The 19,187-nt window shown below is 42.0% G+C and overlaps 1 protein-coding gene across 3 annotated transcripts in view; it reads right to left on the reverse strand.

Annotated features, from left to right (window-relative positions):
- cnksr2b (connector enhancer of kinase suppressor of Ras 2b) overlaps nucleotides 1-19,187 on the reverse strand; it is a 126,565-nt gene that overhangs the window by 24,963 nt on the left and 82,415 nt on the right. For all 3 annotated transcript variants that reach the window (XM_060936187.1, XM_060936186.1, XM_060936185.1), the window contains exons 8-17: nucleotides 17,172-17,240; nucleotides 16,821-16,967; nucleotides 14,317-14,450; nucleotides 10,523-10,710; nucleotides 8,305-8,510; nucleotides 6,892-6,940; nucleotides 6,613-6,788; nucleotides 2,823-2,896; nucleotides 2,637-2,708; nucleotides 1,703-1,770 (exon numbers count right to left, since the gene is read on the reverse strand). In XM_060936187.1, coding sequence (XP_060792170.1) covers nucleotides 1,703-1,770; nucleotides 2,637-2,708; nucleotides 2,823-2,896; nucleotides 6,613-6,788; nucleotides 6,892-6,940; nucleotides 8,305-8,510; nucleotides 10,523-10,710; nucleotides 14,317-14,450; nucleotides 16,821-16,967; nucleotides 17,172-17,240 — 1,183 coding nt within the window. The remainder of the gene's footprint in view (nucleotides 1-1,702; nucleotides 1,771-2,636; nucleotides 2,709-2,822; nucleotides 2,897-6,612; nucleotides 6,789-6,891; nucleotides 6,941-8,304; nucleotides 8,511-10,522; nucleotides 10,711-14,316; nucleotides 14,451-16,820; nucleotides 16,968-17,171; nucleotides 17,241-19,187) is intronic.

Genomic DNA, 19,187 nt, shown 5'->3' on the forward strand with positions numbered 1-19,187 from the left:
TGCACATAAGAGGCATGGTCGAAAACCAACACTGAATGCCTGTGACCTTCCATCCCTCAGATGGCGCTGCATTAAAAACCAATCTGAGTGTATAAAGGACATTACTGCATGGGCTTGGGAACACTTCGGAAAACCCTTGTCAGTAAACACAGTTCATTTCTGCATCTACAGTACCATGCAAAGTGAAAGCCATATATCAACATCCAGAAACGCTGCTATATTCTCTGCGCCTGAGCTCATCTGAGATGGATTGACGTAAAGTGTAAAAGTGTGCTGTGATCTGACAAGTCCACATTTCAAATTGCTTTTGGAAATCATGGACATTGTGTCCTCCGGGATAAAGCAGAAAAGAACCATCCAGATTGTTACCAGCACAAAGTTCAAAAGCCAGCATCTGTGATGGTATGGCAATGTTTTATTGCCCATGGCATGGGTAACTTGCACATCTGTGAAGACACCATGAATGTAGAAAGGTACATACAGTTTTTGGAGCAAACATGCTGCCAGCTAGATGACATCTTTTTCAGGGACATCCCTGCTTATTCTAGCAAGACAATGCCAAGCCACATTCTGCACATGTTAAAGCAACGCGGCTTTGTAGTGAAAGAGTGCGGGTGCTAAACTGACCTGCTGTTAAAAAAATGTGCTATAACACAGTGATAAACACGCCCCTGTCCCAACTTTTTTGGAATGCGTTGCAGGCATCAAATTCAGAATAAGTATATATTTACAAAAAGCAATAAAGTTTATCAGTGTCTTTGTATTGCAACCAATTGAATATAGGTCACAAAGGATTCTCAAATAATTGCATTCATCCATTATCCATAATTGCTTATTCTATGCAGGGTCGGTGGCAAGCTGGAGCCTATTCCAGCTGACTATGGGCGAGAGGCGGGGTACACCCTGGACAAGTCACCAGGTCATCGCAGGGCTGACACATAGAGACAAACAACCATTCACACTCACAACTACGGTCAATTTAGAGCCACCAATTAACCTGACCGCATGTCTTTGGGGGAAACTGAAGCACCCAGAGGAAACCCACACAGACACGGAGAGAACATGCAAACTCCACACAGAAAGGCCCCCGTTAGCCACTGGGGTCGAACCCAGAACCTTCTTGCTGTGAGGCGACAGTGCTAACCACTACATCACCATGCCACCCATCAAATAATTGCATTCTGTATTTATTTGCATTTCACACAGCATCCCAACTTTTTTGGAATCAAGGTTGTAATAGACTGTAGATGCATGCATCTATACCACTAGGGGGCCTAAACAAACCGGTTCCAATTTCAGCTATTTTTCTGTCATTCATTTTTAAGCATATTATTATTCAGTAATGACTGCAAATTATTCTGTAAATATACTGAAACTAATAGAAAATAGCAAACTAACTATATTTAATACCTTATCTTATATTTATGAACTAGTTATTTTTTATAGTTATACTCTTCATGGTAATGTTACATAGATTTAATGTACAGTTTCCTTATTTTTATTAATTAAAATATTTTTCAGTTCATTGCAGTCTGGTGTAGAAGTAAGATTTTTTTCTTCTAATAGAAAATTTAAATATTTCAAGCATGCAATATCCTCAAGATATTACAAAAAGTTTACATCTATGTATACACTGTTTAGTCAAGATCACATAGTTCAAAGTAACTGACATGATCAGTGAAGTGTAAAGGCATCCTCTCACCATGATCCTGCCGAATCCTCTCCTGCTCCGAATGAGCTGTTGCTGCCATGTTTAATCGACTCAGCCATCTGTGTATTGACATAAAAAAGCAGTCACCTGCAAAGTGGCTAAATGCTACCAAAATATGGCATTATGGAACCACTGATGTGCAGTTATACTGAGTGGATTTGTACTACACACACACACACACACACACACACACACACAATCAATAATACAGAATAGCAATTAAATAAAATAGGCATAAGGAATAAGGGTAAACCAGTTTTTAGATAGAAGACTCATAAAAAGCACTAGTGTTAACTCATCTCATCTCATCTCATCTCATCTCATTATCTCTAGCCGCTTTATCCTGTTCCACAGGGTCGCAGGCAAGCTGGAGCCTATCCCAGCTGACTACGGGCGAAAGGCGGGGTACACCCTGGACAAGTTGCCAGGTCATCGCAGGGCTGACACATAGACTGAGACAACCATTCACACTCACATTCACACCTACGGTCAATTTAGAGTCACCAGTTAACCTAACCTGCATGTCTTTGGACTGTGGGGGAAACCGGAGCACCCGGAGGAAACCCACGCGGACACGGGGAGAACATGCAAACTCCGCACAGAAAGGCCCTCGCCGGCCACGGGGCTCGAACCCGGACCTTCTTGCTGTGAGGCGACAGCGCTAACCACTACACCACCGTGCCAACCACTACACCACCGTGCCGCCCCCTAGTGTTAACTGTAAAATATAAATATGTAGTGAACCAGAAGTGCTTAATTAAAGTAATAAAGTGATTTTGGCCTTTTCCGGTTAGATTAGATTCCAGTCAAATAGTTGTTTCTATTTCTACTGACTCAAGAAAAAAGCTACTTTAATTCTGCAACATCAGTGCTGTTATCACTTTAGCCTGTTTAAGAAAAGCTTGATAGTGCAATGACCTCTTACCTGTTCATGTCATCCACATTATCTGCTGCAAAGTAGAAACTCTTGATCTTAGGATGACATGCCTTAAAAGCGCTTTCATACAAAAGAGGAACAAAACACAATTCAGCACCATCCTGGAGATGTCACTGTTATCATAATTATGATCATTAGTCCAAAGATAAAGTAATTAAAAAAAAAAATACGTACAACTTTTTGCGGCATTCATTTGCTTGGTCAATTTTGAACTCAGGGAGACTGACGAAGCCTTCGGCCTTCTCGTCCTGCAAAAACACAAACACAGTAAATATTTTGCTCAGATCCGAATACATGTTCATAGGAGGTTATTCATGAATCCATCCATCCATTATATATACCGCTTATCCATCAGGGTCATGGGTGAGCTGGAGCCAATCCCAGCTGACTTCAGGTGAGAGGTGGGGTACACATTAGGCAGGTTGCCAGCCTATTGCAGGGCTAACACAGAGACGAACATTCATTCACATTCACGTTCACACTTATGGGCAATATAGAGTCGCCAGCTGACCTAATCCACGTCTTTGGACTGTGTGAGGAAACTGGGGCGCCCTGAGGAAACCCACACAGAAAGGCACCAGTTGGCTGCAAGATTCAGACCCAGACTCTTTTTGCTGGGAGGAGACAGTGCTAACCACTGCACTACTGTGCCTGCTATTATTATTATTATTATTAGTAGTAGTAGTAGTAGTAGTTAGGGTTGTCACCCGTCCCGTAAAATACGGAATCGTCCTTTATTTGGCAATTAAATCTTGTGTCCCGTATTGAACCGATACGGGACGCGATTTGTTCCGTATTTTCATAAATGTCCAATACACATGTCTGTCTCACACATATCAACACTAAATCTAACAATAATGAACAAAATAAAACAGGAAATACTCCGTTGCGGGATCTACCCAGGACACAAACCCCTCCACTCTGTGTCCCGCTCTGTGCGTCTGTGCCTGGCTGCCTGCGTCACTGCGTGTGGCGCTGTCACGGTTGCCTAGAGACAGACAACACACACCGGCGCTGCTCAAAAAACCCGAGTTTTACAACAGCGCTTTGAAAGACAGAGTTACTCAGTGCAGCAAGGAGTAACAAGAAGTACACTTGGAAAAAGAAGTGAGGGAAATCTGTTGACTGTTTAAATCTGGTCTACTCCACAGACAAGAGAAACACAACAGTTCCCGATGAACTCAGGACTGTTGAGGGAAGGAGTAATGTTTTGCGCTTTCTTGTTTTCTGCATTCTTGAATAAGCAGACATACATGTTTGTTGTGTTTTTGTTGTTTTTTGTTCTCTTTTTTTCCTCTCTAAGTAAAAATGTCCCCAAGGTTCACAAAGAGAGTCCCTACACCAAAAACAGTTATGCACTTACATTTACAGTGATATTAAGTTCTCAATACAGTGGTGCTTGAAAGTTTGTGAACCCTTTAGAATTTTCTATATTTCTGCAGAAATATGACCTAAAACGTCATCAGATTTTCACACAAGTCCTAAAAATAGATAAAGAGAACCCAGTTAAACAAATGAGACAAAAATATTATACTTGGTCATTTATTTATTGAGGAAAATGATCCAATATTACATCTTTGTGAGTGGCAAAAGTATGTGAACCTCTAGGATTAGCAGTTAATTTGAAGGTGAAATTAAAGTCAGGTGTTTTCAATCAATGGGATGACAATCAGGTGTGAGTGGGCACCCTGTTTTATTTAAAGAACAGGGATCTATCAAAGTCTGATCTTCACAACACATGTTTGTGGAAGTGTATCATGGCACAAACAAAGGAGATTTCTGAGGACCTCAGAAAAAGCGTTGTTGATGCTCATCAGGCTGGAAAAGGTTACAAAACCATCTCTAAAGAGTTTGGACTCCACCAATCCACAGTCAGACAGATTGTGTACAAATGGAGGAAATTCAAGACCATTGTTACCCTTCCCAGGATTGGTCAACCAACAAAGATCACTCCAAGAGCAAGGTGTGTAACGGTCGGCGAAGTCACAAAGGACCCCAGGGTAACTTCTAAGCAACTGAAGGCCTCTCTCACATTGGCTAATGTTAATGTTCATGAGTCCACCATCAGGAGAACACTGAACAACAATGGTGTGCATGGCAGAGTTGCAAGGAGAAAGCCACTGCTCTCCAAAAAGAACATTGCTGCACGTTTGCAGTTTGCTAAAGATCATGTGGACAAGCCAGAAGGCTATTGGAAAATGTTTTGTAGACGGATGAGACCAAAATAAAATTTTTGGTTTAAATGAGAAGCGTTATGTTTGGAAAAAGGAAAACACTGCATTCCAGCATAAGAACCTTATCCCATCTGTGAAACATGGTGGTGGTAGTATCATGGTTTGGGCCTGTTTTGCTGCATCTGGGCCAGGACGGCTTGCCATCATTGATGGAACAATGAATTCTGAATTATACCAGCGAATTCTAAAGGAAAATGTCAGGACATCTGTCCATGAACTGAGTCTCAAGATAAGCCGGGTCATGCAGCAAGACGACGACCCTAAGCACACAGGTCGTTCTACCAAAGAATGGTTAAAGAAGAATAAAGTAAATGTTTTGGAATGGCCAAGTCAAAGTCCTGACCTTAATCCAATTGAAATGTTGTGGAAGGACCTGAAACGAGCAGTTCATGTGAGAAAACCCACCAACATCCCAGAGTTGAAGCTGTTCTGTACAGAGGAATGGGCTAAAATTCCTCCAAGCCGGTGTGCAGGACTGATCAACAGTTACTGGAAACGTTTAGTTGCAGTTATTGCTGCACAAGGGGGTCACAGTAGATACTGAAAGCAAAGGTTCACATACTTTTGCCACTCACAGATATGTAATATTGGATCATTTTCCTCAATAAATAAATGACCAAGTATAATATTTTTGTCTCATTTGTTTAACTGGGTTCTCTTTATCTACTTTTAGGACTTGTGTGAAAATCTGATAATGTTTTAGGTCATATTTATGCAGAAATATAGAAAATTCTAAAGGGTTCACAAACTTTCAAGCACCACTGTATATTTAGATTATATTTTAAAAGTTCATTGTTGCCCACTTGTACATTATACATTTTTACAGCATTGGCAATAAAGCATTTCAAGCTTTAAGTATGAGTAATTGCTTTCTTGATCACCCCTTTACTAAAAACACCTACAAAATAAAACATACCACTGCTGTGGGCACCCCACCCCATGGGAGTCGTGCCCGTGGTGGTCATGGCCCCAAGGAGTCATGGTGGGCATCCCTTATTTTCATTTCTGAATGGTGGCAACCCTAGTAGTAGTAGTATTAACCACAGGGTCTGTCTGCAGATTGCTGACCACAAAGGTGCGTCTTGGGTTACATATTTGGAAATGAATGCAGCTTTTAGTGAGTGCGTTTTGAAATGTTTCATATGCAGCATACATGGAAGTGTTCATGTACAAAGAAGGCCATTGATAATTATGTGCACATTTATTTATTTATTTATTTATTTACTGTTAAAATGAGCTAGTCTGAGGGTGGGTGGCATGGTGGTGTAGTGGTTAGCTCTGTCGCCTCACAGCAAGAAGGTCCTGGGTTCGAGCCCAGTGGAGCTTTCCTTTCTGTGCGGAGTTTGCATGTTCTCCCCGTGTCTGCGTGGGTTTCCTCCGGGTGCTCCGTTTTCCCCCACAGTCCAAAGACATGCAGGTTAGGCTAATTGGTTGCTCTAAATTGACTGGAGGTGTGAATGTGAGTGTGAATGGTTGTCTATGTCTATGTGTCAGCCCTGCGATGACCTGGCAACTTGTCCAGGGTGTACCCCACCTCTCACGACAGATAATGGATGGATGGATAGTCTGAGGGTTTCTGTGGATATTTTTCAAGTCCTGGTAAATCTCATTAAAAACACATATCCTAAACCTTTTGTGTGCCTACTCAGAAACATTTAAATTAAGACACACCTCTGTACCTTTCCTCCTAATGATCATCAGATGCTTTTATTTTCTACTCAAAACCTCACCTCCTCGTTGATGTACCAATACAGGCAGGTGTCTTTCAGCACCACCCAGTACTTCTTCCACTTTTGAGAAAAGTAGCTCTTGGCATCCTTCTTCTTCCAGAGCCAGCCTGCGCAATCTCCCTGTCCCAGGTCTTTGCATGAAATCCTGCGCTTACTGATGGAAGATAGTGAGCCAGCTACAAGTGAAAAAAAAGAAACCATTTACAGAAGTGTTAAAAAAAAGGATGAACAATTACAATAACCTCATACATGAAAAGAGGGGAACATTCAGTATCTCACCTCTCAGCTTCTTCTTTGACTTTGACAGCACTGAAGACTGATCAAACGTCTGCAAAAAATAATGCAGCCCTTACTCAAATGAGTGTATGCTTAAAGCAACAGTTTGTGAAAAATCTCAATGTGACAATTTCACCCAAAATGCTTTCATAATTATTTAGCCCGGGCGGCACGGTGGTGTAGTGGTTAGCGCTGTCGCCTCACAGCAAGAAGGTCTGGGTTCGAGCCCCGTGGCCGGCGAGGGCCTTTCTGTGCGGAGTTTGCATGTTCTCCCCGTGTCCGCGTGGGTTTCCTCCGGGTGCTCCGGTTTCCCCCACAGTCCAAAGACATGCAGGTTAGGTTAACTGGTGACTCTAAATTGACCGTAGGTGTGAATGTGAGTGTGAATGGTTGTCTGTGTCTATGTGTCAGCCCTGTGATGACCTGGCGACTTGTCCAGGGTGTACCCCGCCTTTCGCCCGTAGTCAGCTGGGATAGGCTCCAGCTTGCCTGCGACCCTGTAGAAGGATAAAGCGGCTAGAGATAATGAGATGAGATGAGTTAAAAAAAAAACTCCACACAAATAGTGTTTATTTATTGTATAGTGTGTAACGCCCAGCTGCTTTTGCTGTGTTTACACCTTTAAACTTCATGAGGTGGGACCAAGGAGGCAGAATAATACTAAATTGTAATAATAATAATAATAATAATAAAAGATTATGGTTGCCCAGGACACGGTGGTGTAGTGGTTAGCGCTGTCGCCTCACAGCAAGAAGGTCCGGGTTCGAGCCCCGTGGCCGGCGAGGGCCTTTCTGTGTGGAGTTTGCATGTTCTTCCCGTGTCCGTGTGGGTTTCCTCCGGGTGCTCCAGTTTCCCCCACAGTCCAAAGACATGCAGGTTAGGTTAACTGGTGACTCTAAATTGACCGTAGGTGTGAATGTGAGTGTGAATGGTTGTCTGTGTCTATGTGTCAGCCCTGTGATGACCTGGCGACTTGTCCAGGGTGTACCCCGCCTTTCGCCCGTAGTCAGCTGGGATAGGCTCCAGCTTGCCTGCGACCCTGTAGAACAGGATAAAGCGGCTAGAGATAATGAGATGAGATGAGGTTGCCCAGGATGGCTAGCCCAGAACATTACCACTATATTCTGTTTTATTTATTTTTCTAGATTACAGAAAGTCTTACTGTGTCCAAAACTACACTGCCAAGCCTGTGTTACATCACAGAAGAACACGATCTAGTTTGTGGCAGATAGACATTTATGGAAAAAAATGGGTGAGCCAGATTCCATTACTTGTTAGATAGAGTTAGATAGTCTAATTTTTTGAGTATAAAATCAAAATCAAATGCTGAACTCCAAACATGACTGACCACATTTGATTAAGGAGGAAACTGCGCAAGTTTGAGTTTCTGCAGTCGCAGCCCCAGGCGCCACTCACATGGTAGATGGAGGAGGTGTCTGAGGTGGGCGTGGTTACAGAGTCTTGTCTCAGCATTTCCATCTGAAGGGCTGGAACCAGGGCATAATGGGCGGGGCTACTCCCTTTCTCATTCTTCCTCCTGCTCCTCCTGCTGCTGCTGCGTCCTACCGCATACTCCTCAGGACCTGCCTTGTCCTCTCCAACATAACGAAGCATGGAGTTCTCTGTGTGCACAGCAATGTGACGATTAATTATCATCAATTAGTGCAGTGTGCAGAAACACCACTGCCATGGCCATTCCAATTCATCTGCATGCCTCATCAGATAGTTGCTGATGATTGATACAAGAAGTCATTGTGTACTGGTGACCAAAAATGATGACATACTCCTGGTTTATGAATAAAGATGGATACATTCTGCAACTGTGACTAAACACACTGAATTCTCTCTGCCCTTACTCACTTTGCCATTGAGCCTTTCTTGGCCAATCAAATACCACCATCTTGCCAGGAGTTTCCATGGCAATGGGATAGCACAAAATTCAGAATTCTTCAGACAAAGAGAATTACACACATGCAGAGAAACAGCGAGGCACACTGAGGAAAACGGGAGAGGGCAGGGAGGGAGGATCGGCACAGAGCAAAAACCACAATTTATAAAGCATAATGAGAAGAAGTACGAGGGTCAGAGGGAACTGGACGGAAATCCAAATCGTTATTTATATGTTAGGATTAAAAAAAAAAAGAATCCCTAAAAAACACCCGCTGCCCTCCTACTGCTTCTGTCTCTCCCTCCTCCCTCACCCACCTCTCCTGAGCTCTTTCTTCATCTTGGCTGGGTCTTCATTTTCGCCCACCCAGTTATACTCCACCGGCATAGAGATGGGCCTCAGCTTGCCTGGCTCACACATACCGACGAAGTGCATCAGAATCACACAGCGCTAAATACCACACTGCACCTCACACAGCACAGAAAAGCACCCATTTGCCTGATAAATCTATAAAAGGATCACCACTGGATATTTTCTGGAGAATGGTGGCCTGAAAAGATTCAATTTGGGTCAGTTTAAATGACAAAAAACAGATATGATCTAAATTTCCAATGTAATTCAAGCCAAATTCCAGACATGCAACTAAAAAGTACTTTCTTTTTTGCTTTTTGGTCACTCAGTAAGCTATGCTGTGTTCTTGAAGTTAGAATTCTGTGACAGAACATCATCATGGGCAAAAACCAACATGGAAAAACAGGGCTCAGTTTTCCACTGGAACACGAAGCCCACAATTAAATGGCAACATAAGCATCATTTTGAACACTCTCTCCCAAAGTATGATTGTTATTTATTTGATCATTTCTTTTGTTACCCCATTTACTTCCATTTTAGTGATGAGCAGCAGCGTGATGAGCAAATGTGACTATAGTCCAACCAAATTAATCCAATTAAATCACTTATAATTTGATTGCTGGGTCTGAATCAGAACAAAATTGATACTTTGGTTTGGTTTAGGTTTATTTATTTAATTGGTTTGGTTTCAGAATCTCACAAAATGAAACAAATCAGAAATCAAATAAAACAGTAGGGTGTGTCTGAGGGGTGCGTAGGTTTGAAAACAAGCTCTTTAATTCCTTGGTCATAAATATGGCAATACAATAATGGAGAAAAATTTTCCTAGTGCATGTAGAAATCCTGAAAATCACCCAAGCAAAGAGAACAGGGATGACTGAATAATTCTATAAATAACTTATTGAAAACATTTTGTGTACTGCATCCAGCATTTACTTTCTCTTTTCGTGTGTCAATCCAAATATTCAGAATGTATCACATTTCTGCAACACTATAACACTGTCCTTTGGCTCATTTTAGCAGCTCACATCTATGAAAGAAATAGTACAACCTAAAATACACGCAGTGTCTGGTTCACATCCTGCAGTTGGGTCGATTCAGGATCAAATCACTTTTTCACTGAAATCAAACCGTTAGAGTTCACTTGGATTGAATCTGTATGAAGAACACCTCACTCAGACTTTCTTGGACTAATTATTTCCACACGCCAATGTGATTGCGGTATCCTGTCCTGCCAAAAACAACCACACCAAGTGGGAAAACGCACCAGGGTTCAAATCAGAAGAACTAAATGCTACATTTGTAAAGGCACCCTCAGAGCTTTTACAATGTGAGGTTTATTAACAAACTGTGGTGTCAACCTCAAACCATTTCAATATGGATTGAGGCACATACCATATGTCATAGTGCCATCCCTGCGCAGAGGAGGAGGTCCCCGGTTTGGATCATACTCGTAGCAGTAGAGAACTGAGTCCTCATCCATCATGGGAAACCGCCGCCGGCACTCCTGGTCTAGAAAAGAGTTTGGCGACTCAGAGCGCTTAGCCACCTCATGCTGGGAAGTGTCACTAGCTGTGCCCTCTCTGCAAGAAAAAATTAAATGCTTAATGTTTCTTTTTCCTGAGGGTAAATTTCAGATGGGGTGTATAATAAATGAATATGCACTTACAGTCAAGCCAGAAAGTCTGCACACCCCTTTCACCTTCTTCACGTTTTATTACGTTGCAGACTTATTCTACAATAGATTGAGTTCATTTTTTGTCACAAAATTCTACACAAAATAGCCCATAATGACAAAGTGAAAGCAGGTTTTTAGACATTTGTGCTAATTTATTAAAAATCAAAATGTAAAATATCATATGTACACAAGTGTGCACACCTTTTGATATGACACCCAAAAGTGAGTTGAGGTGCATTTTGTTTCCACTGATACTGCTTGAGGTGTTTCTACAACTTAATTGGAGTCCACCTGTGGTAAATTCAATTGATTGAACATGATTGGGGATTGCCAACACCTGCCTATATAAGGTCCCACAATTGACAGTGCATGTCAGAGCAAACTCCAAGCCATGGGGTCAAAGGAATTATCTGCAGACATCAGAAACAGGATTGTGTCAAGGCATAGATCTGGAGAAGGGTACAGAAAAATTGCTGCAGCTTTACAGGTCCCAAAGAGCACAGTGGCCACCATCATTCGTAAATGGAAGAAGTTTGGAACCACCAAGAATCTTCCTAGACCTGGCCGCCCGGCCAAACTGAGCGATCGGGGAAGACGGGTCTTGGCCAGGGAGGTGAGCAGGAACCCGAGGGTCACTCTGACAGAGCTCCAGTGTATCCTTGTGGAGATGGGAGAACCTTTCAGAAGATCAACCATCCAGGCAGCACTCCACAAATCAGGCCTTTATGGTAGAGTGGCCAGACGGAAGCCACTCCTTAGTAAAAGGCACATGACAGCCCGCTTGGAGTTTGCCAAAAGGCACCTAGAGGACTCGCAAACCATGAGAAACAAGATTCTCTGGTCTGATGAAACCAAAAGTGAACTTTTTGGCCTGAATACCAAGCATCACGTCTGGAGGAAACCAGGCACTGCTCATCACCTGGCTAATGCCATCCCTACAGTGAAGCATGACAGTGGCAGCATCATAATGTGGGGATGTTTTTCAGCAGAGGAAACAGGGCGACTAGTCCTGATAGAGGGAAAGATGAATGCAGCTAAGTACACCGAGATCCTTGAAGAAAACCTGCTCCAGAGCACTCTGGACCTCAGACTGGGGCAAAGGTTTACCTTCCAACATGACAACGATCCAAACCACACAGCCAAGAGAACAAAGAAGTGGCTTCAGAGAAAGTCTGTAAATGTCCTTGAGTGGCCCAGCCAGAGCCCAGACCTGAATCCAATTGAACATCTGTGGAAGGAATTGAAAATGGCTGTGTACCAATGCTCCCCATCCAATCTGACGGAGCTTGCAAGGATATCCCAAGAGGAATGGGCAAAAATGTCCAGAAACAAGTGTGCCAAGCTTGTAGCTTCTTTCCCAAGACACCTTAAAGCTGTAATTGCTGCCAAAGGTGCATCAACCAAACACTAGGCTAAGGGTGTGTACAGATATGTAGCCTCTAAATAACCTATTTTTGTCAGTAAAATAAAATTGCATATTTTTAAAAAACCTGCTTTCACTTTGTCATTATGGGCTATTTTGTGTAGAATTTTGTGACAAAAATTGAACTCAATCTATTGTAGAATAAGTCTGTAACATAATAAAACATGGAGAAGGTGAAAGGGGTGTGCAGACTTTCTGGCTTGACTGTATGTAGTGCACTCTGTTTTTGGTTTGTCTAGTGGTGTGGATATACCATAAAGATTGTACAGATATTCTTTGCATAGGAATTGTATTAATGTACACTAATGGTAAATCCTGGACATGATGAAGACAAAATGAAACAGTACACAGATAATATGAATGCAGATAATATGCTGCTAATACAGATGAAATATGATTAAAGAGACAGTTTGACGTTATTCAAGTTTACAAATTAACATGATGTTGAACAAGGTTCTCATATGGATGGATCCCCCACCACCATCACTATCTTCACCACGGGCGATTGCTCTAAGACAACGAGGGAGGCTCAGCCTCCTCTAAAAATGACGAACATCGTGTAGGATGAATTGTGCTAGGCTTATGTTATAGCCGACCTTATAACATTGCTATTTCAGATCCAGAATCATAGAAATATATGTGCTCAACCCAACTACAGTGGGAAATCATTCCGTTATAACTTTCCCCAGTTTGCCTAATGTGTGCGTGAGTTTTTCCCCCTCGTGACAGCGCGATGCAGCGCAGCCTCAGTGGATTGGAAGCTATGTGCTTGTCAATCTCAAAATGCAAGACAATTATTGGACAAATACTGCGAAAACGCCCGCCCACGGAGTCTCACGGACTCCCAGCCTCAATGGACTTCAACGGCATTTGGGAGCTATGCGCTTTTCAATCTCAAAATGCAAGACGGTTATTGGACAAATACTGCGAAAATGCCTGCCCACGGACTCCGAGCCTCACATGGGAGGGACATGGCAGTTTCCGCGAGGAGACTGGTGATTGGTGAAAGCGGCCGGATATTTTCTTTGATTGACAGCTCGTTTCAACTATAGACAGGCAGCGGTACAGTGTAGCCAGATTGGGCGGGTTTTGAACATATTTTGGGCTGGATAACGTCAGCAGTATCTGGCAACATCAGTTCAGTCCCATGCGGATTCGCAAGTGCTGTGGTGTATTGTAAGAGATCAGCTTACATTTCGATTTCATTCATTACATACGGTTTCTACCAGCTTTTTTAGTTTGTATATATTTTCATTGTAAATAAAGTGTAAATATAGTGTTGTCAAGTTTGCTATCTTAGTTCCAGAAATTTCGTTTATTTGAGTGACTGAACTTGAACTTGAGGGGGCTAGTCAGCTAGCAAGAAAGCTGCGCACGGATGCCAAGCATTGCTGATTTAATTTTGGCGAAGCCATTTGCCAGGCTTCCTTTCGAGGAAAAAATTAAAATTAAAGAGCAGGGTAGACCAACGCCTCAAATTGACTTGGTGAAAAAGGTAGGGAATAATACTCGTTCCTTTCAGCTCTCCTGGTACGAGAAAGTGAATTGGCTAACAGCAAGTGACCCACATCAACAACAGTAAATAGGCTACTTTAGTAATATGTCATGGATGGACCAAAAATGTAGAATCTATTTAAAATGTTTATGCTGAGTATATTATATTAGAATATATGTTTTTCTGGATATGAATTAAACACCGCTACAATTTGGAAAACATTTTTAAACAAAAACACAGCCGAGGTCAATTTTTAAACAACATGCCACAATTTTAAAATATAAAATGTTAAAATATACCCCCCCAACACCACCATCATGTATATTGGACAGTAGGCTAATGGGCCAAAAGAACCTGTTATTTCACAGTTTGTGACGCTGCCAACAATCATCTCAGAGGCAAGAGTATGGGCAAAACTGATGTGTTTTTTCTTTTAAAATCTGGAAATATCGTAACCGACCAGCCTCCCCTGTTTGAAAGACTACCAGCCGCCACTGATCTTCACCTATTATTATGGTTAATGCAAGCTGTGAATGTCCCTCCAAACGTATCATTCCCTCTGCTGGATTTGAGGGGTGTGTGTGTGTGTATACCTGGGTGTGTATGGCTCATCCGGTGGTGGGGGGAAGTAGAGCTCCTGTAGAGCACAGCTGTCTCGTTTGGATGGTGTGCTCAGGGTGCTGGTGGGTGTGGCTGCACTGCTGCTAGGGCTCGAGGGGAAGATGGGCTGAAAGAAGGGAGGATGTTATCTTTTAGTATACTAAACTTTTCCATGCTTATATTCAGTTTACACATAATCCTCAGTGCACAATTAGCATTTTTTGTTACTCATCCCTCTCTTATCTCGAAAGCCTTTTTACTGTTTCGCCCCCCCCCCCACACACAAAGTTTTTATACAGTACATTATATCCATTCAACTATTACATATAAACATCCAGCATTATATTAGGTTTTACTCACTTCCAATTTGCAATGTGGATACTTATTGTATACTGGAAAAAAATGGATTTAAATTATATATTTTCTCTTCAGTTGAACAAAGCCTAGTGTGTCTGACTTTGTCTGTTATTTCATCTCATGCTTTTTCATCTCAACGCTTCATAACAGAAAATTGCAGTCCATTATGTTATTCTGACATTCACTCTGATGACAGTGACATTTAATTCGATTTCCAATAGCCTTCTATAGCCAATTTTATGTGATTACCTTTGAAAAGAAAAGAAAAAGAAATTGTGGTCAATATTGCACACACAAGTAGTGAGAAGAGTTCATAAATTACATGAATTATTTGAGATATGTCTGCCACACAAAGAGTTATATATATGGGTCATTCTGGAATTCAGGGTACATTTCAAGTCTCCAAGAAAAACCTTTTGTTATTTTCCACAAAAGAACTCTTCATTGAATCGGTTTTGAACAATAATGCGAATTATGACAAACTTTCACCAATAGCAATGCTTGTTGTACATTTAGACCCAATTTATTCATAAAACATTAACTGAATGACTCCCACCCCTCCCCCCACATTACTGCTGTCTTCGACTACTGATTCATACATTCAACGTGAATAAACATGACGTGATTCAGTCTAACAATCTGTTTTTTGGGGCTTATTCTATTAACTGTGATAAAATCAATTGCATAGAAAGTCTATTATAAAGTCTAGTATTATGTGAAATTTCAGTCATAAAAAATATATATAATTTTTTTCCGTCCCAATGTTCTTGTCAACTCTGTTAACTCTGTTATAAAATCCACCTGCACCAAGAGATGTCACTTCCTCTGGCGGGAAACTTCAGAAAGGCAGTGAGGTATGTTATATTTCGTCTCTCATTAATTTGAACAAAATGTTGAGGATACACCAACAGTAGATTAATTATTCGTCAAATCTGTTATTGTGATATTGGAGTGAATCACTCATTTTTTAAAAACAATAATATGATTAAAATCCATAAAATTCTGTTTTTATACATGCCATGTGGTAGCTAGTTTGAGGTTAGCATGTGGAGTTAAGACACTGAATGGTGGAAAGTGTCAACTCTGTTATCATCAGTTCTGTTAATGGCTTGCCCAGTTTGATGATGACTAAGGCCAAGTTTACATTAGACCGTATCTGTCTCATTTTCTTCGCGGATGCACTGTCCGTTTACATTAAACCACCGGGAAACGGGAATCCGCCAGGGTCCACATATTCAATCCAGATCGCGTCTGGTCCGGTGCTGTGTAAACATTGAGATACGCGGATACGCTGTGCTGAGCTCTAGCTGGCGTCATCATTGGACAACGTCACTGTGACATCCACCTTCCTGATTCGCTGGCGTTGGTCATGTGACGCGACTGCTGAAAAACGGCGCGGACTTCCGCCTTGTATCACCTTTCATTAAAGAGTATAAAAGTATGAAAATACTGCAAATACTGATGCAAATACTGCCCATTGTGTAGTTATGATTGTCTTTAGGCTTGCCATCCTTCCACTTGCAAGTGGTAAGTGATATGCGCTGGGATCACACACACAGCGGCTCAGTCCCGAAAACACTGCTTGTGCACTTCACTCGCGCGCTCTGTGAGCTGCGCAAGGCCGGAGTGCGCACCCTCCAGAGGGCACTCGCTGTTCAGGGCGGAGTGATTTGGAGCGCAGGATGCTTACGGAGCCGAGCGTATCCGTGTATTGGTGTTGCTGTGTGCACGCAAATCGTGTATTGGTGTTGCTGTGTGCACACTAATCGTTTTAAAAACGTTAATCTGATGATCCGCTGATACGGTCTAATGTAAACATGGGCTAACAGTCAGCACTTGAAATGTACCCGCAATTATAGAATGGGCCATATGTATGACTGACAGGATGCATATTTCTTTGAATCGTAATACAGACAAGACATGAAGTAAAAAAAAAAAAGAGAGATCAGAGTAGAGAAGTCAAGTACAAGCAGGAGGAGGAGGAGGAGAAGGAGGAGGAAAATTTACCATGCGCTCCAGTTGGCTTGAGCCCTCAGGGTGGAGAGACGGCTTTTAATACAGCAGGCTGGACCGCTGTGGATCATCAATTTGTACATGCCACTTAAACACACTCATCCACAGACACAGAACCCAAAAGTACCTGCAGGGCCAGGGGTTTCCATCTCATGTTCTTCAGTAAGGCAGGGGTGGAAGTGAGGGTGCTCTGAGGACGTTTCTTCAGTGTTAAGGACACGCCAGCGGGGTCACTACGTAAAGAGTTCACTAAGTTCTTTAACTGCCAGCCCACCTACACAACCACAAAAATACACAATGTTTTCAACCCAAATTCCCAATGTTTTAAATCCCAAATGACATTCAAGTTGCAAAGTCACTGCAATATATAAGTGAACATAGCTGTATGTTTGTAAATGTGTTGTGTATTGAACTGGAAACTCAGCGTGAACACAGTGGATGGTGAAGTTAAAATGCAAATAATGGACACAACACGCACCACTGTCTGATGATTGACTTGAATTACTTCATCGCCAGCGTGGATTTTCTTACAGCGGTCTGCCGGAGACTGAGACAGATAGAGAGACGGAATAAGTAAGAGGGAGAGAAAGAGAAAGTGTGAAGGAATATTCAGGGATATGATTCATGACTCTGCATGCTCATAGCTTTAATTAAAAATGAGGTCTGTCCACAATTCCATATAGCTAGCTCGAGACCCAGTGAGGCTAAAAAATGTGTCCCTTGTGTGCCCAATTTACTTGAACATGAACATTAGACGCAAAATCATCTCAATGAAATCATCATGGTTGTGCACGATGCAGTGTTTTCATTGTCTTGATGCGAGTTCTTCAATTAAGAAAACTGCACCCATGTTACACTTAATTTGTTCTGCCTCCAATTTATTTGAAGCTCAGTAATATGCCAGAGGAGGCAGTTGATTTCTAAATGTGTCCAGAATGCATCCCCATGCAACAGTACTCATTAATTAACACATTTCTATTTATAACAAAGATGAATTACACCTACCTAAAACAACTGTAATTGTGGCTGCATGGTTATCTAATCAATTAATGTCATGAAATACTAAATGTTTGTGTGTCTAGAGCAGGGGTTCTCAACCTTTTTCAAGCTGGGCCCCCCCCCAAAGCTGGTTCATTGCAGTTGGGGCTCCCCCTCCTCCCGGCGCCACCCCCCACCGGCCCCACCCCCACTACACCACCTTGCATAGATAGATAGATAGATAGATAGATAGATAGATAGATAGATAGATAGACTATTATTTTTAGGCCCACACTATTATTATTATTATTATTATTATTATTATTATTATTATTATCATCATCATCAGTAGCGGTAGGTAGGCCTATCATCATTACTAGGCTATTGTTATAACTGGAAGTAGCATCAGACTTCTAATGTGAGCTTGCAAGCATTATTATTATTACTATTATTATTATGAGTAGTGGTAGGCCTATTATCATTACTAGGCTATAGCTATATAATTATGAGGTTACGTTTTGCTGTTATTATTATTATTATTATTATTATTATTATCAGTAGGCCTATTATCATTACTAGGCTATTGCTATAACTGGGAATTGGCACTAGACCTCTGATATGAATTTATGCTTTATTATTGTTATTATTACTAGGCCTAATAATAGGCATATCATCTGCATGTTTTACAGAAACTTGCAGGTAGGCGATGTTAATGTGAGACCTGAGCCTGCTTTGCCTTGCAAAGATCCTCAATTCTTGGTGCAATGTCTGATAAACATAGCCTCAAATCATCCTCGATTTGTGCATGATTGCGGTATTTCGTTTTGAGTGCAGTCATTTTTGAGAATCCTGCCTCACACAAATATGTGGATGCGAAAGGGAGGAGAATCTTCAAGGCGACGTCACAGAGTTAAGGGTATTCCTGCATCAATGCTGCCCAGAATGATGAAAGAGGGCAGGAGGTAAAAAGTTCCTTCAGCCTACTGTCACTCTTCAGCTCAATAAGCTGTTCCTGCATATCAGTTGGCAGCTCGTTTGCTGTGCACACAAATGGATCTCGAACCCACGCAAAAGAGTGATAATCCTCTTTAAAGTACGTTGCAAATTCTTTTCTCATTGCAGACAGGTGCTCAGACGCTGATTGAAATAGAGAGGAGAAATCGTGTGACTTGCCTGCATCAGTGATAAAGTCTGCAAGGCTGGGGAACATGTCGCAGTTCCCTTGACTGATGCGGCCATGCCAGAGGTCAATTTTTTGTGTGAAGGCGTCCACTCTGTCTGCGAGGAGCAAAATATGAATTTCGCGACCTTGCAAAGACAGGTTGAGGCCATTCAAACGGTCAAATATATCGACCAAATAGGACAGAGACGCAAGCCACATAGTGTCATCCAGATGTTTCGCCAGATCTAATTTGATTTTTGTCAAAAAACACTTCACCTCCTCTCGCAGCTCATACAACCGCTGCAACACCCGCCCCCTGGAGAGCCAGTGAACTTCAGTGTGCAGAAGCAGCTG

This window comes from Neoarius graeffei, chromosome 12 (assembly GCF_027579695.1).
Source record: "Neoarius graeffei isolate fNeoGra1 chromosome 12, fNeoGra1.pri, whole genome shotgun sequence".
NCBI classification, from domain to species: domain Eukaryota; kingdom Metazoa; phylum Chordata; class Actinopteri; order Siluriformes; family Ariidae; genus Neoarius; species Neoarius graeffei.